General features: G+C 39.6%; 1 protein-coding gene across 1 annotated transcript; it reads right to left on the bottom strand.

Moving 5' to 3' along the window:
- Window positions 1-527: 527 nt before the first annotated feature.
- LOC125437004 (proprotein convertase subtilisin/kexin type 5-like) lies at window positions 528-26291 on the bottom strand. Its single transcript, XM_048504376.1, has 10 exons — window positions 26060-26291; window positions 24876-25121; window positions 14398-14593; window positions 11775-11938; window positions 9005-9241; window positions 6136-6267; window positions 5410-5694; window positions 4509-4609; window positions 3464-3650; window positions 528-1587 (listed from the first exon to the last, which is right to left on the bottom strand). Exons 1-10 carry the CDS (start codon window positions 26289-26291, stop codon window positions 1172-1174), a joined length of 2196 nt encoding a protein of 731 aa, XP_048360333.1. The 3' UTR covers window positions 528-1171.
- Between the last annotated feature and the right edge of the window lie 622 nt (window positions 26292-26913).

The raw sequence follows: 26913 nt of genomic DNA on the forward strand, positions 1-26913 counted from the left end.
GACATACAGAAAATTTCTATCATAGCTGATGACACAGCAATCACCATGAGAAATGCACTTTAATGCCAGAAAAGGGAACCTTTCAAACTTGGGGAATTTTTAGTACTTTTGGTTGCAATATCAAATGAAAATGCAGGCTGGAAAGAAAAAGTAATAATCATGAACTCTGTTACACAGCAAACTATAATTACACAGCCATAAGAAATATATATTACTAGGGCTCATTCCAATTAAGTTTCCCATTTAAGCAATACTGCACCTACTTTAACCACTGTGGGCAACTTTTAACTGATTGGCAAGACTTTCAAGACTGATTCATTCACATAGGTTAATGTTAACATGTGCTAACTTTATAATTCTCCAGTGAATTGCTTCCTTGGAAAAGTAATATGTCTGATGTAGGTTTGGTTGTGATTATCTGTGCAGCAGATGTGTATGAAACTGTTTCCTGAGAATAAATGTACTGAAGTGGCATTTCTTTTGCCATGTGAAAGGAATTACCAGAAAACAGAATGACAGAAACAAGCTGTATGGTATCTGACTTTACTCAAATATACCCAACAATCATAATGAATAATAAAGACTATATGTGTACATTGTATGAGTGGATGTTACATTCCTTGATGCATATTCCTTCATTTGTGTATGGATCAGAGTACCTATTTTCTGAATGCACTGTATTCATAGATCTTTGACTGCTAACAGCTGGATAGTCCCAAGACTTTTCTGAGTTGTTTCATTATGCCCCATAAAATAAGTGGCAAAGTGAATACAGCCCTGGTAAGTGAATAGAAGGATATGCCACGTGTCCAGAATATAGGCACAAAGTGAAAGTTATCTTAATTCAGGAGGAATGTAACCATCTAATTTAGCTCAGGCATTACTTGTGGCCTTTAGAACTGACTTAATTTAATGGAAAAAGTATAGAAGAAAGATCATATTTAAACCATTTCTCAGTGGGTACAGACAACCAGTTATCAAGTAGTAACATTCTGGTGTGCATGTAATGACTCAATACACTTATTGTCTGATTCTCCTGCAAAGTGGCAAGGAGAATTTTTATCACACTAGGTACAGATATGTAAGTAAATCATTGTTATGTAATAGTCTGAGCTTATACAGAGTTCATCATAAGGATCTTACAGTATTTTACATGTGCTCTAACCAAAGGTTATCTAAAGGAGTAACTTTCATCATCATACTCCAGTTCATCTTCTGCATCATCCTCCAGGAGTCCATATTTAAATTTACGATAAACTGTGCCATCTTGGCCCATGTAGACAATATCGTCATCGTCGTCGTCGTCGTCATCATCATCTCGATCTTTGTACTCTATCATCTGATCTTCTAGGTAACTGGTGCTTTGGTGGTGATTACTTTTGAAAGAAGTGGCAGTCTTTGTGTTGTCTACCAGCTTTTCATATCCACCTTGGTTAACTGGCTTGAGTTTGGTTCGTGACCTTTTCCAGATGAAAACAATAGCTCCAGAGGTGAGAATCAACAAAATGGATGAGGCAACAACCAAAGCTACAGTTTTTCTTTTATTTTCAGCAGGTAGTTTCATACTGGTGTGTAGTATACACTCATCTGAGGAAAAAAATTAAAGCACAACTTTTATGTATGATGCTTATACTTGCTTTAAATTATTGCCATTCTTGCTTCCTATCTCTGTCTTCTAGCTTTTTAATACAATGTTTTGCTAGTACATTTTTTGCTTATTGCAATCTTGTTATTTTATTCTTTTGGAGTCTATGTATTTTGTAAACAATAATGAAGATCAATTTAATGGGAGCGCTGGGTAAAAATGTTTTAATTGTTTAAAAGAAATTTTCATAAGGGCAAGTGCGGACAAAGGCCAAATAGGATAGCAGTTGTAATAAGGAGGGGAACTGGCTGAAATTGAGCAGAAAAGCTTGCTGAATCTAACTCTCTGCTTGGAAAACACTTCTGCTTCTAGACTAGTGACTAGAATTCATCCAAGCACTCAAAAGTGCATGTGTATAATATCAATTCTGTCTTATGCACACACAAAACACCCTTCCATTAGGTATTGCTTAATAAGGTACAAGAGAAATCAGACTAACGGTGAATTCAGAAAGACTTATACTAATTTAAGAGTTTGTTAACCCTGAACACTCTTAATTTTTTTTAAAATGGCACAATTCATCACCTGTTTAATAGTTTTCATTTCCACTAATGAAATGGCAACAAAAAGACCCAGGGTGTGCTTGTCAGGGGCGTAACGAGGCAAACTGTAGCCCTGGGCAAAACCTGAGTTGGATGCCCCCCCCCCCCCATGGGTGGCCACTCCACCACGACCAAATTTTTTTTGCACCAGGACATTGGTGCCTGCAGGAGGTGCATTTTTAGACATATCAGCACCCAAATTTCAGCATATCATCAGGAGACTGTCCTTATGCTACCCCCCAGGTTTGATGAGGTTTGGTTCAAGGAGTCCAAAGTTATGGACTCCCAAAAGGGGTGCCCCATCCCCCCTTGTTTCCAATGGGAGCTAATAGGAGATGGGAGCTACAGATTTGAGGGTCCATAACTTTGGCCCCCCTGAACCAAACTGCACCAAACCTGGGGGGTATCATTATGGAAGTATCCTGATGAGACCATGAAAGTTTTGAGACTGTGACTTTAGAAATGTGCCCCCCCAGCCTGCAACCCCCATTGACAGCAATACAGAAAACTCAATGCAGAACAAAGATTCTTGGGCATTCTGGGGGCGCATTTTTGGATGTATCGGCACCAAAATTTCAGGGTATCATCTGGAGACTGTCATGATGGCACCCCCCAAGTTTGGTGCAGTTTGGTTCAGGGGGTCCAAAGTTATTGGACCCTCAAAAAGGTAGCCCCCATCTCCTTAGCAAAGAATATAGCTGCTAATGTCTCCTAAGAAGAACTCCCAAGTTTGGTAAAGATTGGATCAGGGGTCCAATTTTATGGGGCCCTATTTGGAGGGAAAATTAGGGGATCATAAAATTAAACCCCTGACCTAATCTTTACCAAACTTGGGTATTCTTCTAAGGAAAGTTACCAGCAGCTACACTGAAATTTTGGTGCCTCTAACTTTCCCCAGAACCCCATAAATATTCCCCATATGGTATAATGGATCAGAATTCTGGCTTCCCCAGCTACCAATTGTATCCTTTAAAAATGTATATACTGGGAATCCTGTTATGGTCATTTAAATATTCTTTATGGCCTGCCAAAAACTGCTTTCCCTTGCTAGCAACCTGTATAGCGCGATTGACATTTAAAAATAAATAAAGCTCTTTGTTGCCTGAGTCTCGCCAACTTTGGGCAGCATCTGAATTGTCATCACCAAGGATATGGGGCAGAGCAGGAAAGACAGAGATATTAAGTCTATCAGAGGAGCTTAATCTCTGCTGTTATAAACAACAAATCTGTGACAGAAAAAGGCCACAAATGTTTATTTTCCCCTTCTGCTTATTACCTTGGATTTCACTGCAATCACAACACCCTTCAGTTTCTTCATGCTCATAACTCTTACAGCAGGGCACACAACGACTTTCATCCAGATAGAGTTGAGTATTAGGAGGACAGATAGTGCAGTTAAGAGGACCAAATCCCTTGCACTCAGTACAAGTCTCATGACATTTTTCACATCTTCGTGGGTCCTCCTTGCAATGAGAAACACAAAACAAGTTTGGGGTTGGGTTCTGTTTGTTTTCTTCTCAAGCTGATACAGCTATCTGAAACTCACTTGTCCTGACCAAACACAGTGGGTAAATGTAAGACTTCCAGAAAAGCTAGAGTCTTCCTGATCAGCTTTTCAGGTCTCTCTTCTAACTAGCTGACTAGTAGAAATTCCATGCTGCTGGACTGGGTTATGGAATTATATGAACAGTACCCATCTCACCTAGAAATATGTGCAGAAAGTTTGCCTACACACATCTGGGTCAGGACAGTTGATTATGTTAAAAACTTGGACTCTGAGATCAAAGTAGAGACATCTTGTTTCTTATGCTTTGTTTTTCTGCTTGTATGCCAGGATCTGGCCAAGGGATCCTGTCTGCCAGTGACTCATATGCTTCTTTCATTTAAAGTGCTCCCCACTTGAAAAATGGTTTCCTTGCAGTTGCTGCCTCTCTCATAGGAAAATGAAACTAATGACTCATGATCTATGAAGATATATTTAAGATTTAACAGTGCCCAATTGCATTATAATGGAACCAAGTTTTTTCTTTTAAGGAAAGGCTGGAAAGAAAGAAAAAAAACAAGTCATACTGTCCTACTAAAACCATCCAGGTTATAACCTTGCACAGCAGCCTGATTGTCTGCCATAATTTTCCAAATTTAAATGATCCCTTTTGAATTATGTTGCCAACTGTGCCAGAAGGGGTAAAAGGCTGTTGCTTATTTATGCATGCATATATATAAACACAGAGTTTGCAAAACTATGCAAAATGAAGGGAAATTTCATTGTCTAACAATGAATTTATAGGGGGGGGGGGTAATTACATCTGTGAATGTAGTACCTCTGAGATTTTGTATTCTCCTGCAAAGCATTCTGAGTAGCAGATTCCACCAGCTAAACGATGACTCCACACACAGGATGTACAGCTGAGTGCTCCCTTTCCTTAATAGCAACCAAAATGTATTAAAAAGATAATGCATAGAAAAGTAATATGTATCTCATTCTAACAAAATGCTGTTAATGCTAATTCCATTTATAAATAAACTGAATATCGTGTCTATTCTGCAACCAGATACTGGGTAGAGCCTAAAGCTGAGAAAAGTTGTTTTACGTTGCTTTCAGTAAAAATTTTCTGCACTCCTAAACAAATTGCCAGGAGTAGATGGAATATTCATAGAACTATTTCAAGTCACAGAAATAGAGTCCATGAAGATCTTAAAAAGAATAAGACAACAAATATGGAAAAGAGAACAATGGCCCACATATTGGGAATGATCGATCTATATTCCAATTTGAAAAAGGTGACATCAAAGACTGCAGCAACTATTGAATCTACAGATTAATTTCTAATGCAATGACTGCTACCATACACACACAAAAATGCCAGCTGATGTGTACCAGTGAGCCTGAATTTAAAAATCTTGGATGAATCTAACACTTGATATTTTTGATGGTACTGAACACCTCCTTCCTTTTATCTGGACTATCTATAGTAGTAGAAGAAACCAATGAAGAAGTATAATAGTCCCATACATGAGGAGTTTTAGCTTGCAGAACATCATAAATATATTTGGCTGTTGCAAGTCAGCATATAGCAGGGGTGGCCAACCTATGGAGCTCCAGATGTTCATGAACTACAATTCCCATCAGCCCCTGCCAGCATAGCCAATTGGCAGGGGCTGATGGGAATTGTAGTCCATGAACTACATGGACTACCACAGTAGTCTAATGTTATATCTTACCACTGCAAGAACTGCAGGTTGGATGACACCGCTCACAGGTATTTTTATTATAGTTTTCAAAGTAATGTTCAGGGCAGGAGATCTGACATTCATTCTTGGAGGGCAGCAGAAATAAATATGCATCACAGGACAGACAGTCTGTGTTTTCAGGCCCCATACATTCCTTACAAGTTTTGTGGCATTTCTCACAAGAACTAGTGAATTCATTTGGATAATACCTAAAATAGACAAAAAAGAAGCAAAATCTTGCACTGAAAGAAAAGATAAATTTATCTCTGATCACTTTTTAAACATACATTATTAACTTATAAGCAGTTGTCTTTATTAACCATTGTTTGTCTTTGTTATAGCCATGATACTTGTCATGTAAAATGAGTGAAAATTTAGAGGCAGATCTAAAAAGGAGTGTTTTCAGAGTTATTAACACAGGCAATTATGAACTGGCCTGGAGTCAGAAATGCAGTTCACCTATGCAGGCTAAGACATTTACTACTTTGCTGGGATCAATAGTTTTCAAAGATTTCAATTCTTAAAATTAAATTTCTTAAAAGGAGCTGTAGAATTTGTGGATATTTCAATTATTTTGCCAGTTCTTTTGGTTTATAATTACTAGGATTATTATATACAATTTTGATGTATTATTCCAGAACATATTTTTTATGGGGACTGTGATATAACACTTAGTAAAACCCTGTAGCTTCTGATTTGTAGATCCTTGGTACTTACCCAGTTGTACAGATGCGTACACATCCATGCTCTTGACTGTACCAACCTGGGTGGCAGGACAGGCATTGTCTGCTGTGTCTTCCACTGCAAGTCTCACAGTTCTTGTGGCAAGGATAACATTTTCTTTCATCTCTGCTCATGTAATATCCTTTGGGACAGACTTCTACACAAGTTGTGTCTGCATGGACAATAACACCAGACGTAGTACATATACGGCTATCCCTTTCCCCTCCAGGACAATAAACACTAACTTGTATTATCTATCCTACCCTTCCTCTAAGGAACGTAGTGTAGAATATACCTCCCCCAGTTTGTTTTCACAACAGCTATGTGAAGTAGATTAGACTGAGAGAATGTGGCCAGTCCTAGGTTAACTAGTGTGCTTCATATCTGACTGGGAATCTGAAATCCCAGGACAGTTAACCACTATGGTACCTATGGATGACATGATACCCAACCATATATGTCCTAATGCCCAGTTGCTTCTTGTCCAAAGCAAAGAGCCAGTCCAGGCTTCCCTCCACTTCACTGGAGGAGAATGAGCTTCAAAAGAGACAAAGAGGTATCACCTTTATGTCTGCAGGTGACATTTGCCTCCATTACAGGAGGCATTTGGAAACAGCTGTCTCCATCACAGAAGGATGCTTAGCCTGGAATCTGCTAACATTTTATCAAAGTCCCCAGTTTTTGTGACTGGACCCAACCCTTATGACAGCCATTTTGTGATTGGTCCCACTAGCCATTTTTTGTGTTGCCCACTATCAGTGTTAAATGCTAGAAAATGCTTACTGAGGAGATGCCAGTTGTTTAGACAGCCGAGGCACTGATCTTCAGCAAAGCCTGTACAATTCAAACACTTTCTGTCACAAGGTCTGCATGTCTTTGTATGTTCATCATAGTACTCATGGGGGGCACACGGGGTTATGCAGTGACCATGAGGGCTCATGAACAATCCCTCTCTACAAGTAGTGCAAGCAGTGGAAGAAGAGCAAGTCTGGCATGTCTTGTCACAATCTGAAATTAGACAAATCACAAATATTTAATGAGTTTTCATTCTTCTTCCCACACACCCAGTAGCTTTTACTTTACTGTCTGATTCTCTGTCCCATGCTCTTCCCAAGTTTGCCTGTCTTGTCCAGATTGTTGAGAAGGGATCAAGGCTCTTCCGTACTTTTTTTTTGCAGCATGTAGCATGTTCTTAGAAATACATAAATAATGAATAGTTATAGATGTATTTTAAAGTCTAGGGTTGAACCTGGATTACATGTTTCATTAGCTCCCCATTCCCATTGGAACCTGCTAATCTTCACTGAATACTTTTCCTGGGGGATAGGGGACCCTGAAGACCACAATGCAAAGAACTGCAGGGGATCTGCAGTGCAAAAGACAAACCAGTGTGGAAACCACTGGATGTAACCACTAGTGTGATAGTTTGGGTTTCTAAAGAAAATAACAAGTTCCATGTGATCAATTACAAGCTGATGTTAACATCCTCTAAGTAGATGATTTTTATAACCTATCCCACCACTCAAAATCTTCCCCTTCAGGATTCTCTAAATGGCTTCAGATGTCCGATTTGTCCTGAAGATCAGCTGCTCTCAACTTTCTGTCCTTTCTGGTATATTTAAATGATCCTACTTGTGGGAGGGTCCCAAGTAGGTAGAGCTTGTGTGTGTGACCCTGTTGCTTAGAGTTTGCTATCCCTAGAGGGACCAGACAGTTTATCATTTAAATAGAGAACAATGCCTAATTGCAGAGAGGGCCATTTAGAAATTCCCCAGCTGTAGGTTAGGAGTGAGAAGCAGCATAAAGAAGATCGCTACCTTATACTCAGGCTGTTTTAGTGTGGACTACCCAGACTAAAAAATCGATCATACTCACACCACTGTGTCATGTCTTCAGACCACAGGCAGTCATGCTTTCATATTATTAGGTTACTTCATAATACCCTATTTTTCTACATACCATTTTGAGTTGGTGACCATAGCAGTAGTGTTATTTTACTGTCCATGTTCTTTGTTAGAGCACCATAAATATTTAACCAATGTTTCCAGAACTTCTATTTTCTGGATGTCATGCAGGATTTCAGGACTTCCTATGTTTTTGTATTACTTTAACATCAAACCAACTATAAGGGGTTACTAATGGGGAAGTGATGCTAAAGAAGAAGTCACTCCCACACCCTTAATGTATTATAAACTCCAAAGGGAAAAACTGATTCCTTTACCATTCCCACTATGGAGCTAATAGTATCTTCAAGGAATAGAGTGGGAGCTTTGGATCAGGGAAATAGCAAGGTCAGGAAGCACTACACACCCCACCCACAGTGCTATTTTCACAATCAAATTGGCCACTCATCACAGCTATTACAATGGCAAAAAAGAGACCCGTGATACCGGTTGCATGTCATATCTAGTTTGGCCCTGAGACATTTCCCTTACTTAAAATTTTATTCTCTTTATTTTTACACCTGAGCAAAGTATCTTCAGAGTGTTTAAATACCCACTCTTGTGCTGCGGCTTGAGCTACTGTTCTGGATCTGCCTTTTTGGTTGGAAGCAGTAACTCATGCATAGTTGCAGGAGTCATCCTCTTTTGAGGATGTATCTGTAATTCTTCTGCATAGCCATATTGGGAAGCTGGATGACTCAGATGCAGTCTTTCTTATCCTCAGCAGAGGTTTACTGAAGGAAAGGTCAGAGCATAGAGATACACCAGGCAATCTTTCTGCAGGTAGACATTTTGAGCTCATCAGGCTCTTGAATTTTCAATTAATTATCATGGCACATTAGCAGTTTGGGAATTGCTGACCTGAACTCTGCCAAACCACCTTTGCTGCTAATTTCATCTACCTATGAGTTGAAAAATACCTTGACAGGCTTTTCTCTTTTCTTCATAGTAAGTGCCTTCTGGGCATTCATCGATGCATTCATTATTATATAGAACAAAAGTGTCTTCAAGACACTTTGTGCAGTCATCAGAATCTGGCCCTTCACATTCTTCACAGCTTTCATGACACTGAAAACAGCGGATGGTGTCATCAAAGAAGCCAGATGGGCAATCGTGCAAACAGCTCTGATTGTGCAGGAAAAATGGAGGTTCACACACTTCAACAAAAGAATGGAATAGATTAGGAAACAGCAAATAGCATATATTTTTCTTTTATATTCCACATAACTGGTTTGGCTGGAAACCTTTGGAAACTTTAATGTAGACCTACTACAATACAAATCCTGTTCCTGTTTCCTGCTGTCTTTTTGCGCTTAAGAATCAGGCCATGATAATTTTTTCCTCAGGCAAATACTTCTTACAAGTGAACTCAAACCTGCTGTCACAGAACGAAATTATGAGAATGGAAAAGCTGTCTCATCCCTGTTTCTCTGTCAGTGGAAAAAAAGAGCATCTTGATCACTGAAATTTAAAATAAGAGGGCCAATTCAATAGAATCAAGAACAACTGAATGCATTGATTTCTGGGACAGACATATAACTCCATGGGAATGTGGCAAAGATCCTTATTTGAACCAATTATTATTTAAAATGCTGTAAGTAAGCTTTTAATTCATACATAATTCCCCTTCAGGCCATATCCCCCATAATGTTTTTAAACCACTATTAAAATTATATTTAAATAAAACTTCTTTAGAGGTACCAAAATGTTTTATTGTATTACCTATTTATGTCATCATAACTTGCTGGAAATAGTCTTTTGATTAGAAGTTACATCTTGTTTTATTATTGAGAAGTGGGATTCTTTGATTGGAACATTCTTTTATTTAATTGAAATTGGCAGGGAGCTTTTCTTTTTATATACATTTCAGATGAACAGGTACATATTTAACTCTTAATGTAAGGCCCTTTCCGCACGGGCCAAATACAGCGCCCTGGGGATGGCAAAAACGCCGTCCCCAGGGAGCTGTTCGTATGGGGGCCCTCACTCCTCCCCAGCCCTCACTCCTCCCCAGCGGCGCAAAGCCACCATTTTCCCACCTCGCTCCCTGAGCGAGGTTTTTGGAAAATGGTGGCTTCCAGCTGTTGCCGTGCAAACGGCAGCAGCTGGAAGGCGCCATCCTCCCCTCTTTGCCCAAGCGACCTACCATCTCTGCGACCGTCCGGAGTGTCACCAAGGCCTTGGGACACACACCCCCGCCTTGCGACTCCAGAGCGGTCGCGCAGGGCAGGGGGCATGTCCCCTGGCCTCGGCAATGCGCCGGACGGTCGCAGAGAAGGTAGGTTGATCGGATGATGGCGCTCCGCAGCGCCGTCTTCCCGTTCGTTACCGGGACTGTTCGTGTGAACCTTGCGGTGGCCGTGCGAAAACGGCCTAAGTTTAACCTCAATACAGCTTTATAAATCATCATTCACCATCATTCTATTTGGTCACCACTGATGGACATCTTCTACTAATTTATATGTGTGCAAAATTATACTCTACCAAAGTATTACTATTTTATGCTCATAGGCAAGCAACAGAAAGCTAAGGGTTTAAAGCAAAGTCTATGCTAGACTGAGCATAGAAATAAGTAAAATGAATGTCTTGTAAAGTAAAGAGAACATAAGAACATTGAATACCCTACCCTACACTGAATATGCATTGCCAGCTATGTCAATGAAATGAAACTTAACTATTTTTATACTGTAGTCAGTTGTTCAACAATTGTAGTATATAAGTTCTTTCACTTCTGGTTAGCCAGAATATATTCCCTCCCAAATATATCACAATTGTATGCTTCCACATCCCTAGTCCTTGCTGCAAATATTAAAATAAAGATATTAACGCATAACATTAATGTACAGAAACTTCTACAAAAAACCTGGCCCACAATTATCTCCCAGTGGTTCTACATGGCACACCAGGAAGAATGCAGGGTCAACGTGGATGTCAGAGTCCACAAGAAAGAAAGCCATCTGGATTCTCTATAGCAATAACAACTCATACAGTTTCATGGGAGACAATGAATCTTTACTGAGATAAGGGGGTGGGAAGAGGGAGTCCTTGAGATGCTATATTGATGTGATGATAACAAGCAGTTTACAAAAGCTGCCTGAAAAGCAGCTTTCTGATCCCACCTCAGGGTGGAGAAGCTTCCCCTTTGTGATTGTGAAGCTTCCATTTTCATCACAAGGCTCTTGGATGTAGTAGAGAAGTATTTCTTCCCCTGGGGTGAGATCAGAAAGTTTGTCCTCAAGAATCAGGAAACTTCACAGTTACACCCAGAATTTCAGCTGAATCACAAACTTCTCAAACCAAAGAACTCGTGGCTTCTGCCTCCAACTTCATGGAAGGTCTCACTGCAAGCCAGACTATTTCTATCTGCTTATTTACTTCATTTATATCCCAATTCTTTCTCCAGTGGGAACCTGGAATGGCTTAGAACATTCTCTCCTTTTCCATGTTATGCCACTATAGCCTGCATGCAGTCCATTAACTATATTTTGTATATCTTTGCTTGATAGCATGAAATCCTTTCCCCATCTGGTGCTGCATCCATTCTAATTCTGCCCCAAAATATCAAAATGAAAGGGACAGAATGTTCCCCCACAGATATATCCTTATACTTCTAGATGGGTACCAACTTTGGAGTACCTTTGCATGCTTTTTCATTAAAGCATTCTTGACACATCTTAGGGCAATCCTTACAAACTCCATCAGCAGCAAAGTGCTTCTCTGAGCAGGCATGTTTACACTCTGATTGCTCTAGGAACAAGGGAGTTTCACAGGACTGACACCAGGTGGCATTTCCTTTACACGTCTTGCAGAGTTGGCTGCACACTGTGCAAATCCCATCTTCAGCAAAAAAGCCCCTAAAAGAATAAATTAAAAGACAATCAAACTGTGGAACATGTTGTAATTGTCAGGGAACCAGAAAATCCTTTGGGGCTAGCTGAAATCTTTAAGAAACAGGTTATTTAAATATGACTGATATGCACTGTATGTCTTGGTAAATAATGATGACGTTCCTACTACATATCTATTATTTTAAGGCATCTTATGTCATTGTGCATATGAGAGCACTTAGGTGTCTGCTTTGCTCTTGCAAATAATTTATCTTTGCTGGTTGTTACCAAAAATGGTCTGTAATTCATGAAGTGGGTAGAAAATATATTCAGGAATCTCAGCTAGTTGACAGTAATAAATAAGAATGGAATAAAAAGAGAAAAGAGAAAGTACAGAATATTTGAAGGTAGGCAACAATATTTATTATCTATCTGTTTCAGCACTAGGAAGTTTCCAATATTCCTCCAAGAGAGCCACCGCGTAGTGGTTAAGAGCAGATGGATCTGGAGAACTGGGTTTGGCCCTTTCCGCACGGGCCATTAACGGCGGCTTGGGGATGGCAAAAATGCCGTCCCCAGGCCACTGTTCGCACAGGGGGCGCAGCTGCATCGCAGCCGCGCCCCCCTTGTGCTGGCCGCCCGTCCCCACGCCGGCGTTTCCCCAGTGCCCTCGGAAGCACACTTGTTGGGGAAATGCCGGCTGGAAGCCGCTGCTGTGCGAACGGCAGCGGCTTCCCGGTGCTCCCCCCCCTCGCTCCCTGTACTTACCTTGTCCCCGGGCCTCCAGCGTGTCGCCGAGGCCTGGGGACACGCCCCCCTGCCCTGTGCATCTGGATTAACTATAACAGCAAAAGACAGGCATATGAAAATGTGGAACTAACACGTGGTCCATCCATAAAGTTGGACACAGTCCCACTGTGCTTTCATCCCTCTCCTACTGAGGCAAATTGCACTAAATAGATGTGTGCATGTCCACATTGCATTCTGGTTCATTGAGACATTATGCAAAACTAGAGTTTATTTTAAATGTTTATAGTTTACAAAATCAAGATTCAGCTTGTAGATAATCACTTAGATTCTGGTTTGCCTTGACAAATGCAAGTTTTGTTGCCTTTCCTCTGTATCAGAAGTGGGGGTGTCAGGAAATAAACCAAAGTTAAGCCTGGATTAAACCATGATGTCTGTATTCACACATTATGTAGGATCATAGTAAATACTAACCGTGGCTAGCTGTAAATCATATTTCAGATGCTGGTTTGACAAACTCTAATTAACTATAGTTGATGGAATTCCCTGCATTTAGACAACCACACTTGCCAGTGTTAGTTTGATTAAGCCATGGTTTCACATGATAACCAAACATCCTCAATATGGGAGCACATATGAAGTTGTGCCTCTGACGAATGAACAGAAAGTGTCCATGGAGTGGACATTTCTCCTTTTCCTCTGGAGCTTCCTAAACTCCCAAATCTATTGCTGAGATTTGTGAACTCTCCAGACCAAACTGGAATGGAATGCAGAGGAGTGCAGTAAGAAAGAAGGATTGGCAGAAATTGCTCCGCTACACTCTTGCATAACTCCATTCACCAAATAACTTATGTTCTACGCTGTCCTCAAAATGGGTTTCAAACTTCAGCTTGCTCTTGGAAGCAGACTGTAGCTCCATTTCATTGAAGGCCTGGACTGCAGCAGAGAAATTTAGATTATTTTTTATTAGATTATGACTCTTTGCCAGATTTACTGCTGTGGTCACAGCAGGATTTCCACAAGTCATCTTGTAGCATCTTAGTAAATACGAAGTTAAGAAGCATTGGAGTAGCTTTACCTTCTTTGTATATCCCTAGCATTAGGCAGAAAGAATTGCTAAAGAAGTATGATTAGCATCAACCAAGAAACCAAAATAATATTTTGTGAACTTCATTGAGGCTTTTCAACCCTTTTGTTTTCTGTTCAGCTACAGTCTTTTAACTTTCTTACACTGCCAATATATCATCAACTTTTCTTTGTGGCCTCAGTAAATGCGTCACTTTTGGAAGAAACAGTGCTGGAGTCCTTCCAGCCCAGAGATCCTGTCCATGCAAATATTGAATTATTAGCTCATTTTTTTCTTTAGTTGTGGTTTATATTCTACTCAAAGGGCTTGCTTTATAACACCACATTACTACTTAAATGATTTTTTACCTTTTATTTCTCTTGACTGATAGTGATAAGGAAATCACACTCTTTTTAAAAGTTATTCCCTTGTTGAGTTTTAAATCAAGGTCACCAATTTAAGACTATACTTGTCAAAGCTATTTACTGAAAACATCCCAATGAGGACACCATGAGTAATCAAAAGGTATCAAAGCTGTTAAATAGCCACCTCCAAGAAGAAGGTTGTGATCTGTTTCATCATATAATACAAGAAGATAAGAACAGTACTCAAATAGGCAACGGAAATCTGGGTGTTTGCATGAATAGCATAATTAGAACAAAAGAGAACTTACTCAGGACACTCCAGGAGGCATTTGCCTTGGTACAAATAGTGTGGCTCATCTAAATCAGATTGACACTTCAGACAATGGTTGGTTCTGATGCATTTTTCACAGTTTTCTGTACAGTTTTCACACTTTCTCATTTTCATATTTCCAAATGTTCCTTGTGGACAAGTGTGGATACAGAACCCATCAAAAAGAAATTTCCCTGATAAGAAACAATCAAATGGACACAGTGTTATTTAATAACTAGTACCATGCTTTCCAGTAAAGGAAGTTTTAAGATATGCCTTTTAAGCTACTTTCTCATTCCAAAACAACATGAGTAATGTTTTATTGTATGCATCGACATGATATTATTAAACATAATTTATGTTTCTCTTTGAAGTGGACAAAATGCCTTCTAGGTTATATTCAATAAATTTAGTGGTGTTCTGATTTGACTATGGAACAGGACTTTCCCCCCTCCTTCCCCAGCCTACTACACTCTCTAAAATACTGCCCTTGATGCTCAGGAGATGCCCCCTTTCCCAGAGAGCATTGGACATTAAAATCAATAAAAGAAGATGCATTCCCACACACATATATATCCTTTAGCCCAAAGTCCTTTCTACTAACAAAAATGGTCATATATATTTGGTGATACTATGCTCACAACCCGCTAATATATTTCATTCATTCATTCATTCATTCATTCATTCATTCATTCATTCATTCATTCATTCATTCATTCATTCATTCATTCATTCATTCATTCATACTTATACCCTACTCATTCCTAGCCACATATGTTAGAATGAAATATGGCTATTTGGTCAAAGCTAGCCAATGTACTTCATTTGTTAAGTGATTTGGACACATCCAAGCTCATCACTGCACATTATAATATATGGGCAACATCCCCTTCCTGTCTGCACCTTGTTAAACCTTAAAATGGTGAAGGATGTCTCTAGGGATTGCAGAAGGTGGAACTCAACAAAACTCCAGAGCTCTAAAATGCATTCTATATACTGACCCGAATCTGGGCACTCAAAGCATTAGTTCTTCCTTTGCCTATGGTTACAGAGTCTGCCAGACTGATTAAAATGCCGGCACATTTTGCTATTTTTCTTTGCAATATGAATTGCAAAGTAATTATCTTCATTGTGCTTAGTAGGCTGCTAGTATTTTCCATTTTGCAACACAAATATAGTAGGAAATTTGAGAGAATGCCAGTCTTGTCCTGCTGTCTTTCATACACAGCAATTCATATGGGTGGCAAAGAAATAGTGTCCAAAGCAACTGTTTCATGTTGCTTCTTGGTAAAGGAAGAGAATAAGATAAGTGCCTTTTAAAAATAATTTCTTTTTCTTGATTTGATAATAACACTGCCTTTAATTAGATTTTAGTTGATATTAACACTGTCTCTAATAAGGTATATTGTGTCCTACCGATCACCACTTTGGGGTCAGGAAGCAATTTTCCTTCAGGCCAGATTGGCCAGGGGATTCTGAAGGGGTTTTTAAATCATCTTTTGGGTATGGAGCAGGGGTTACTGGGGGTGGGGTGGGGATGTAATTGTGAATTTCTTGCACTGTGCAAGGGGTTTCACCAGATGGCCCTGGAAGTCTCTTCCAATTCTATTATTCTAATTTGCCAAGGATCCACCGTAACGCATTTCTTCTCCGTAAATTGTGCAGCCACAGACCAATTGTGAACAGTGCCTAGCAGGAATGCCAAAGTTTAAGTTGATGCTTTCATTACAGGATTGCACTCCTGAAAGGACCATTGGTTTCATTTGGCAAACCTCCAAACTGTTTTTGACCTTCCCTCAAAGGCCAGTTAACAAATGCATGCATTTTACTTGCTGCCTCATTGTTTAATTATTTATCTCACTGAATGTATCAATGGCCTGTTTTGAGCTCTTTAAGGTGGCAAGAAGTGATATTAAAATTATATCAGTAGCTCTTTCACTTTTGCTGGTAGTTGTGGTATTTGTGACTACTCTGATCCTTAATCCAGGCCAGTGTTTAAGATTGCTCTAGTTGACATTATTGCAGTACATACAGAGAAAGAATCCTAATAACCTATATTCCTGGTTAAAAGCATGCCACCTCCCTATTCTGATGCCTAGATGTTGCAGTCACTGAAAGATGAAAATCGATGTGTGAATAGGGTCCATGTTTCAAAGGCAGCTCAGAATTCATTGAAGATATAGGGTTGTCAGCATAAGGCTGATAACAGATGGGAGACTGACTAGGGTGGGGGGCATCGCCAGAAATGACATTCCCAGCAATGCAATGATATAATTTCCAAAAACCAGCCAATTAAATCATGTTCTATATATGCTATTATCTGCATGCACAGAGCAATTCACTGGAACAGACAGAAAATCTGCATGGTGCTTTCGAAATTCCACTAAGTTCAGATACTGATAATATAAACAAACTATGCAATAAAATAAGTTAAAATCATGTTATTTTACAGTTACTATGTATATTGATAACACAGATCTTGGAAAGAATAGCAAATTTTCACGAACTAGTTATAAGTTCCAGAGAATATTCAGTATATCAAAATATTTTGCTAATGCCAAGTTATAATTCAATAAAAGCTAAATTTTGTTACCTAGAGAACATGAAGTGCATGTGCCAGCAGTTTTCTCACAGGTTTTGCATGAAGGATCACATGATTGAAACTGAGTACTTGTAGCTGTATCAGAGAAAGAAAAACCTGACTTTATCATGTGATATATTTATAGATGTTTGCATGCATGCCAGAGTACTTGATTCCAAAAATTATTGTCACTAGACAAACTGGACAGAAATGCAAAGGATATTGAGTTAATAAAACATCACACAATATAATAAACAATATATATACTGGTTGTTGTGAGCTTTCCGGGCTGTGTGGCCGTGGTCTGGTAGATCTTTTTCCTAACGTTTCGCCTGCATCTGTGGCTGGCATCATCAGAGGTGTATCACAGAGAAAAGTGTGTTACACACTGTGTTATGTATAATATATAAACAACACATTATGAATCAAATAATAAAAAAACAGCTTTTTTCATATAACAATGGCCCTTTCCGCACGGGCCAAAAACGACGGCCCGGGGGCGGTAAAAACGCCACCCCCAGGCCGCCATTTGCACAGGCGGCGCTGCTGCAACGCAGCAGCGCCGACCTGACTGCGCTCCCCCTCCCCCAGGGCGGCGTCAGGCCGCCCTAAGCAACAACCCTTTAAAGGGTTGTTGTTGAGAGGGGAACGTCTTCCCGGCGGCGCGGTGCGAACCGCGCCACCGGGAACACGCTGTTTCCCCTTCCCTTTCCCATGTACCTCTGCGTCAATACGCCCGATCCTGCTGCTGGCCTCCTAAGTCCCTCCCTCGCTGTCCTCCGACCCCTGGAGGTCGGAGGGCAGCGTGGGCGGGGCTGAGGAGGCCAGCAGGACGGCGACGCAAGAGGTACATGGGAAAGGGAAGAGGCGGCTGCCGCCTGCCGTCTGCCTGCCGTCTGCCTGCCATGCGGAGCTGCCTGCCGTCTGCCGGCCTCTCCAGAGGCCGTCCGCATGCCTGCATGCGAACGGCCTCCACGCTGGCGGAATTCCTGCCGGCGTGGAGGCGCCCTTACGGCCGTGCGGAAACGGCCAATGTTACTCCAAATTCATGCAGAGGAGAATATAGCTGCTATCTCCTCTCTTACCATCACATTATTTATGTATTTAAAACATTTCTATGCTGCCTTTTGACCCAACTCAGGGTTTCTATATGCTCATCTAAAGGTCTGAGAAAAGCCTATGTAGATACCACTTGTATGCAACAGACATTTTCCAAGCAATCAGGCACCCTGTATTAACTGCAAATATTTTACAGAATATGTGTATACAGATTACAGTCTCTAATCCAGTAGTTCTCTTTTTGCAAAAGGGAAGTTATGACTCAAATCTGTTCTCAATGCTGATATAAAAATCACAGTGTACGCAATATGTGAGTACAACAACAACAACAACAACAACAAGCCTTTATTGGCATACAAAACAGGACAAAATTTCAAAGTAAAACAAGATTTAAAAACACAGTTAAAATTACTAATTTCCAGTATAAAATTTGCAACAGTCTCGCAAAAGAACACATCAGAGCTGTTCAGGAAGTTGGGTATCTTGTAACACTCTTGCCACTGAGAACATTGCAAGAAAATAGAATTCATATATTTCATGCGTATCTTATCATATTTAGGGCACACAAACAGAGAATGGTCAAGTGTTTCAACTGTAACCAGATCACAAGAACAAACCCTTTTAGAACGTTCTGTATTCTTAAATCTTCCCTCCAGGAGAGTTGATGGCAACACATTACATCTTGCAGTAGCCAAAGTTCTCCTCTGGGTGGGATTAATCAGCAGACGAAGATATTCGTCGTCAATATGTAAGTATGGGAGTGGTGGTATTGTAACACGTCTATAAACACCTATTCACATGATTTTAGCACCTGGTTTTAAGTAGGAACTGAACTTGACTTTTTTTCAATGAAGTATGATAATGCTCTTATGATATTTTGAAATATTCATGATATGCTTGGTTTGCAGATTGTTAGTGTAATATTTCTGATTCTCCACCAGAGGGGAATATATACCAGGAATAGAGTGTCCGTGAAGCACATGCCATACTAAACTTTTATCAGCCTACCACTTTACTACTTCCAGTCAGATATAAACATGTACAAATGCTTATGTTCAGAGCTGCTTTTGACATTGCCTGTAACTTAAGGTACATGAAAGAACACTTTGATGGAATTATTAATGCCTATGCGACAGAGAAGGGGGGAAAACTTCCGCAATGTTGCTGAATGAATAACTTTTTTCAGTTAACCAGTATCCTCTGTTGTATTCACTTCTTAACCCTACCTACATGTACCGTGTCAGCATTCAAAAAAAAATGTAGCAATACTAACAAAGCAAATCCTAGGTGTAGCTCCAAGTGGAACAGCTACAGGGATTCTACAACTAATGTGCACATTTGGTAGGACATGCAATAGACAGCTAGATCCATATTGTATCTTTGCAAGATGGTGAACGCGCTGAACAGAACTGTTTTCCAATTTGTAATTATGCTTTAGTGTATGCCAGGATGTCCACTAACACCTGATACCCACCACATGTTTTTAGTTAGTAGGTAGGGCCAAGTAGGGTTTTTGCCAAGCATGCCTTCTGATTGACTATTGGAGATTTAATTGCTTGCACAGATTTTTAAAATGTTGTTTTAGCAGCAGCAGCCACCATACCACATTCTACAGTCAAACTGTAGCAATCATTTTGTGGCTGACTCCCTTCCTGCAGCAACCATTTTGTGGCAGCAATTTTGGCCCTTTCCCCACTCACCTTTGCCCGAGGGTTACTGCGGGCAATTCCTGGTGCTCGCAATTCCTGGAGTGCGCCCCGGCTTCCCCACGACCCCGCGCTCTGCGCGGGGTCGTCGAAAGGTGCCATTTGAAAAGGCACCAGAAATTCCGCGCGTCGAGGGGGCGCGAGAGAAGCAGCCTCGGGGCGGCTGCGTTCTCGCCGCCCCTGAAGTGGGGAGGGCAGCTGAACCCCGCGCTACTTTAGGAGAGTAGCGCGGGGCTTAAGGAAAGTGGGGAAAGGGCCTTTGTCACTGCACCCATTATGCCATGTCAGAATTCCAAACGTGCCCACAGATTAAAAAGGTTGTGAATGTTTGTTGTATGTTTTCTAATAACTCCTAATAATTTCTAATAATTGATTTTATAATCAAATTTTTTTGGTCATGGTTTGTTGCATGTTTTATATCATTTCCCTTGCACAGTTGTAAATCATGTGATCTGCCTTGTGTCTCAGAAAGATAGATTATAAATGAAGTAAATAAGTCTTGAAGTTCTTGTGATAATTATACTATACTTGTTCAACAGTTGACTTTATACATATCAAAATCAGGTAGATCGACATTTTTATTAATTAATAACCACTTTACACTTTCTCTTTCCTCCTTGCATCTTCTGAAAAGTTGCTTCTGAGGGTCAGAAGATTATCAGGAACAAAGTGAGATGCAGTGCAGAGCAGGAGCTATAGATTGAGTGAAGTTGTCAGAAATAACTTCCCTCCCAGATCCAGCATTAGAGCAAATACTCTTGTAAGCAGTACAAATTCCCTTTTTGCTGCAGCCCCTGTTCCTTTCTTAACAGAGTCCATTACCCATCAGGAAAACCTCAGAAAGCTGTAGAAGAAAGTAGGGAGCATGAACTCCTTCCTTGCACAATTCTTTGCTACTTGAAATGCATAATGCAACAGACCCCAAAACATTCCCTTGCATTAAAGACTCCCAGCTCCTGCAAACATAATGATCTATATTAATAGCATATTTCTGCATTTGCCTGCTTGACATGTAATTCAAAATCAACATCTCTCTGCTCTGTGCATTTATTTCTTTTTAGTGCTCTGAATTACTTGTTTTATGCATCAGAGGGCAGGAATGTTAAGTATTGCCCTTTTACAACACACAATGTCAACACTGTAAATTGGCTCTTTATTCACATTGGCTCTTGCGCTTCTTAATTGAAAATGAATAGAATTATCTCACATAAATTTTCTGATGTAACTGCCTCTGAAAACTGATCACCTTCCTTCAGAAGCAAACCTGTTGATAAGGTGAGGACTGGTAAAAAATGTACTACTTTGCAACACTGTAGCAATGAACACATAACTTAAGTTGATAACCTATTTAGTTTACATAGTAAGTAGCATCGATAGGATCTGGTTATGCTACCTTTTTCCCCCAGTGAGGGTATTATTTCTTATTCCTCTTAGGGCTTTGCAGGTACCAACAAAGCCACAAGTACAAATGCATAATTAAGTATGTGTGTGTATGTGGTAATTATAATGACACAATAATGGAAATAATATATACATATAATAAAATCCAAGAACTCTAGGCAGTCTCTGGAACGTATGAGAATTATAAATTAGAGGGAATTATAGAATAGCTAAGAAGTAAATAATGAAGTCAAGTACCCAGTATTTTTCAGTCTAGTTATTACAGTGAAAGCTAAAACATTAATTTAATAAATGAAAGTCTAAAATACACTGATGCAACTTCAAGAGGATGAAACAGAATATGCCAGTGTTATTTTTCCCCACACACATTATTAACTAATGGGCATGAAGGTTCACAATTTTAAGATCAGGTAATGTCTAAGGGTAAGCAGGGGAAAGATGGTTTTAGGACACATCCTAGTCAGGTACAGGGATGAAGGGTATCAGACAAGCAGATTCACAGTTAGGGGGGCAATCAGTGGACCTGGTGCAATGGCTTCCATCATGGCCCCAAAAGTGATGGAATTGCTCCACAAGGAATGCTCTAGCTTTCACCCCAAACTCTATGATTTGAACATACTGCTTGGGTGAATGCTACAGTTTATCCTGCATAATGACATCATTCCGGGTTGCACCAAAAGCAATATCATCACACTGGGGATACTGATTCCTCTCCATTTCGCCAGGCATTTCCTTCTATCACCCAACAAGCTATGGTGAGCAATGGGAATTGTTGGTGGCAGATTCCTTACCACTAGCAATAACATGAGCTCCCTAGTAATATTATTTCTAGTGAATGCAAGAAAATGACATCACCACATTGGGATGACATCTGTAGATTAACCCATAGAATTTTGGCCAAATCCTAGAGTGTCTCATCAGTATGATGATATCACTTCCAGATATCCTTCCCCACTGTCCCACCAAGTGGCACCCAAGAGGTCTCCCTATTCGGAACACTTGGAGGTAGTCAGGAGGTACCCTTAGGTCTGTTGTGAATGTCCAAAAGGTTTTAGTCTAAGGAACTGAAACAATCTCAGTTGCATGTCTGCTCCAGTTTGCTTTGGTGGACTGAAGGACTCTATTAGCTTTAGAACAGGATCCAAAATTGAGAAGAGTCCAGGCTATACTTTATGCTGTACTGTGGGGGCCTGTAATTGCTATGTTTTGTTGTGCTTGCCCAGAGGCATCCAATGTAACAGAGGATCAATGACATTCTCATCTCTGCAGCTTGTGCATGGCATAACCTAGCAAAACTTGACAACACAACATGCCTCAAGGCCTCTTGCCTGTTGGCTTCAAAATAAAAGTTGAACAATAGAAAGTCAAATTTAATTTTAGAAATGCATTTTGAAAGACACACCTAGCTGAAAACGCATCTTTTTTATCTTCTCAAAACAAAAAGCGTGCATTCATGAACTTTGGGCTATCCAGTGTAGCCTTATTGACACCCTTTGTGCTTGTGTACTTTTCGCAAGCCTGTGTGCCACTTTTGTATTATTCATATTGTAGTCCCCGTATTTTTTATGGCTTTTAGATAATTGCATTGTGGAGTCTTTTGTGCACAGTTAGGTATTTTGTATTCTTTGCAGCCAGAGTCTCATTCTGTAGTATATCATTTGTAATATATCATTTTTCATTTTTACACCTTTAATATATCTGTTACATCTAACTTGAGTGTTTTGTAGTCTTTGCATAGTGCTTTGTTCTCAGTGCATTTTGATCCTATGACATTAAACTGCAGTGAGGTTCTGTACCTCCCCCAAATCCCTCCCACCTTGGACTCAACCCCCCAAATCTCCAGGTTCTTCCCAATCCAGAGTTGGCAACCCTATTCAAAACACAATATTCTGTATGAAAATACCTTTGCATTTTATTTTGATCAAGGCTTTAGAACCAGCTCAACTGTAAAATACCTGCAGATTTTCAATTTTTTTTAACACACATCAAGCTAAATTCATTTTCTTTTTTGTCTCTGTTCCAAAAATCTGGTAACTCCATGGTTTAAATGAAGAACATAAAAAATTGGAGATGTTACATGTTAGTCATCTGTAACTATACAGCCCTTTCAGCTTGTTAAATGTCTAGTCTCGTTGAACCACTGTGTGTTTTCAAACAATGAATCAAATTTTTCAATATTATGTTTCCTGGCTCCCAAACTAATTTCATCATCTAGTACGCAAGATAGAATACAGATGTTCTGAACTGCACACATAGGCCTCAAGAATTTTTTTAAATCTTGGCTTACCTTTTTTTAAAAAAATGCTTGAATACCAGACATTCAGATACATTATTTCAGGCCTTGTCACAGTTTATCCTGCTTTGGGTCTGAATTTCAATTTTCTCTATGGGTATGCAAATCTGTCATTCTATTAAAAGGTTGTTTATCTATATCTGCTGCCTGAAACTAGACTGCTAGCCATACACATATCCCTTCCTCCAGTGGTCAGATTCAGCAGGTTCGCACCACTTTGGCAGAACCAGTTGTTAAATTATTTGAATCCCACCACTGCCTTCCTCCTATACCACATCCTCCCAAAATCTTATAACCACAAATCTATATCCCCCACTTTCACACTGGGAATAAGGAATGAATATGGCAGTTGTGGCTGTGTGAATAGATTCTTGGATGAAGCACATTAAACATTTTGGGCATTTCCCTTCTGCCGGGTTTTCTTGATCATTGAGGATCTACACATAGAAACCTTTTTGAATAAGATCCCATTGCTCAGTATCTCTCTCTCTCTCTCTCACTCACTCACTCACTCACACACATACACAACTTGATAGTTCTTTCATTTATACTTATATATGGAATACAAACTGAAGTCCACCCCCCTCTGTTTAGCAATCTCTCTTCGACATTTGGCAAGAGATTTTAATGTTAATCTCTAGCTAATGATCTTTCAAAATGCAAGCTATCTTTTTGTGACCATCGTTCTGAGCATTCTCTGAGAGACAATTTGTTAATTATTACTGCCAAAGCACAAAGTAATAAATGCCTGTTAATTAATGATGATTATCTGGTACCTAAATAGAATTACCCAGTCATGAGTCCAAACTTATTCTTGGACCGTCACTTCCATTGCTCAATGGAATTGTGAATTGTTTCAGTTAAACAGGGTGTGTGGCAATTACTATGCTTGATCAGTTAAGCTGACATTATAATTTGTGACCTTATATTAACATTGTATTCACTTAAGCCCCAAAGTAATTTTACTTCTATTAGTATAATTGTCCTAATTATACAAATTATTAAATATACCAGAAGGGTATTAAGAACAATTTTCTTAGCCATTTTTATGTGGTGACCCATTATAAGTTGCATTTGAGCTGTCTGTGCAGCTGTTGGATGAGAAAGGGAACTCTGATATGTAGCACTACTTAAGGAATATAACTTCCTGTCCAGCTGGGCATACATTGGGGGGTCTCTACTGATCTTTATTCTGATCCAGATGGACTAGCAATAGTGACACAGTAAAAAGAAAATCAGTGCTTATAAAATCAGTCCAGTCAGCCCACATTTATCATCAGTTAAGCTACTTGCTCGCTACATTGCTTACACTATTACAGATGCTGCAAGAAATAATCATATGGTCTGTCCCACTTTATTGATTAAAATATACAACCCACTTTTCTTGGCTCAAGGTGGCTAACATTATTTTAAAACAGTTTTTTAAAAAGTCTTACATCTCTTCCGAACAGTGTTCAGGCTTTGAGTTTGGTGAACTTTCAGGGGAAGGGGTTTCCACAACTGTGGAGCAGCCACCGAGAACACCTCTCTCACTGCCCTTTTCGCCTGGACTCGGTACACAGATGGTACAATCAAGAGATCGTTCTCGGTTGACTGCAAGGATTGCGAATGAACATAAAGGAGAAGGCGGTATTTCAGGTTGGCAGAGCCGAAGCCATTTGAGATGTGCAGCTTCTGTCTCTCTATCAGTAAAATAGGATTGATAATAATTATTCAGCTTTAAGAAACAGAATAATACTTTCATAAGAGGCAAAAGAAGTGACATTATTTAGTGATTAAGAGAATTTACTATATTCTACATTGATATTACTGATTGATTATTATATAGTTCATACTGATTATAGTTAAAATACTGAATCAGTTGGTGAATCAGATTGTTTTAATAATACAACAGTTCATCACAAAGTATTCAATTAAACATAGTCATGTTTCCTTACTTAGGCCCTTTCCGCACAGGCCCAGCCTATTTGTTATTTCCAGATAACAATTCTGATATCAAGTCGCAACCAACTTATGGCAGCCTCGGGGTTTTCAAGGCAAGAGACAAAGAAAGATGATTTGTTACTGTTTTCCTCTGCACAGCAACTGCATAGCCATCCTTGGTGGTCTCCCAGCCAAGTACTAACAAAGGTTGGCCCTACTCAGTTTCATAGCTCTGATGAGATTGTGCTAGTCAAGGCTACTCTGACTGCTGCTATTTCCAAACTGTATTTTTTTAATCCCCAGTTTTACAATCAAAATAAAGGGCACTACTTTGATATACTTTTGTCATGGAATGTAATTCACTTCAAGTGAAACTCATTGCTACTTAACATATTCCACCAAAGAAACTGTTTATTTATTTATTTTATTTATTGTTTGGATTTGTAGACCACCCCATCCCCATTCATGTTGTGTGAAAGTCACATATTAAAAAGAAGTTTTGACTGCTATGGCAAAGGTTAATCTCTTTATGTAATAACAATTACATATGTGTAAAACTAAATATGATCATTTAAATTTCTCTAAACAAAATCTGTTCTGGGATTTTGCAAGAACAATGGTTCTCTTTCTATTATAAATCAGCAATGCTTACTGTGGGAGAGATGTAGAAAGGTTTGGAGAAACTAGAGCAACATACCATTCCAGAATTTCCCATCTGTTTGCTTGCTTCTGGGCTTCACACACTTTCCATGGAATAATTCCAAAGTTCCTTTACAGCTAGTGCAGTCATTATAGTTGAACCCTTCGCATGTTGCACAGGTCCTGTGACATGGTTCACATTCTGCTGTGATCTCATCGCTGTAGAAGCCAACTCCACAGTCATTCACACATTTCCCATCTAAAGCATAAACACAAAGCCTTGATGTCATGTGGTTACTGAAGTACACAGAGTACCTTTGACTGGCGAACTATAAATGCAGCATGCTCTATTCATAGGACCCATATTTGCTTCTGGAAGCTCTGTGTACTTATCAACAACTAGTATCCATTTGCCTTAGGTGATGTGGACTAAGGACACATATTTTGACTGGCTCATTCTTAGATTCAAACTATTTATAAGTAATATGCAGGTTACATCTGTATAAACTTATAGAAAATATGCACATTATTCCCCAAAACTAAACCTAGAAAAGAATTCTCAGGAATATGCTGCCCCAGTTTTCTGCAGCCTCTCCATATACTATTTACTTTTTTCTCAGGTGAAAGCTGCCCTGTTAGAAGAGACAGCTGGTAACATTCACTTGTTGCTCTGGTTTCCTATTGTAGCTTGAAGCTCATGAATATGTTGGGAAACTATAAATCAGAGTCTACCTTCTTAATAATGCTAATATGCTTAATATCTGACCACAGATAATCCAGACGGAACAAAATGTCTACTTGCTACCAATGTGGGGGTGGAGGCTATTTTCAAATTTTGTGACAGGCTTGATGTGTCTTCAAAGGGTTCACATAAGTATTGAAGTATTTTAATAATTCCATGTTCACCCCAGG

This window comes from Sphaerodactylus townsendi, linkage group LG07 (assembly GCF_021028975.2).
Source record: "Sphaerodactylus townsendi isolate TG3544 linkage group LG07, MPM_Stown_v2.3, whole genome shotgun sequence".
Taxonomy (NCBI): Eukaryota; Metazoa; Chordata; class Lepidosauria; order Squamata; family Sphaerodactylidae; genus Sphaerodactylus; species Sphaerodactylus townsendi.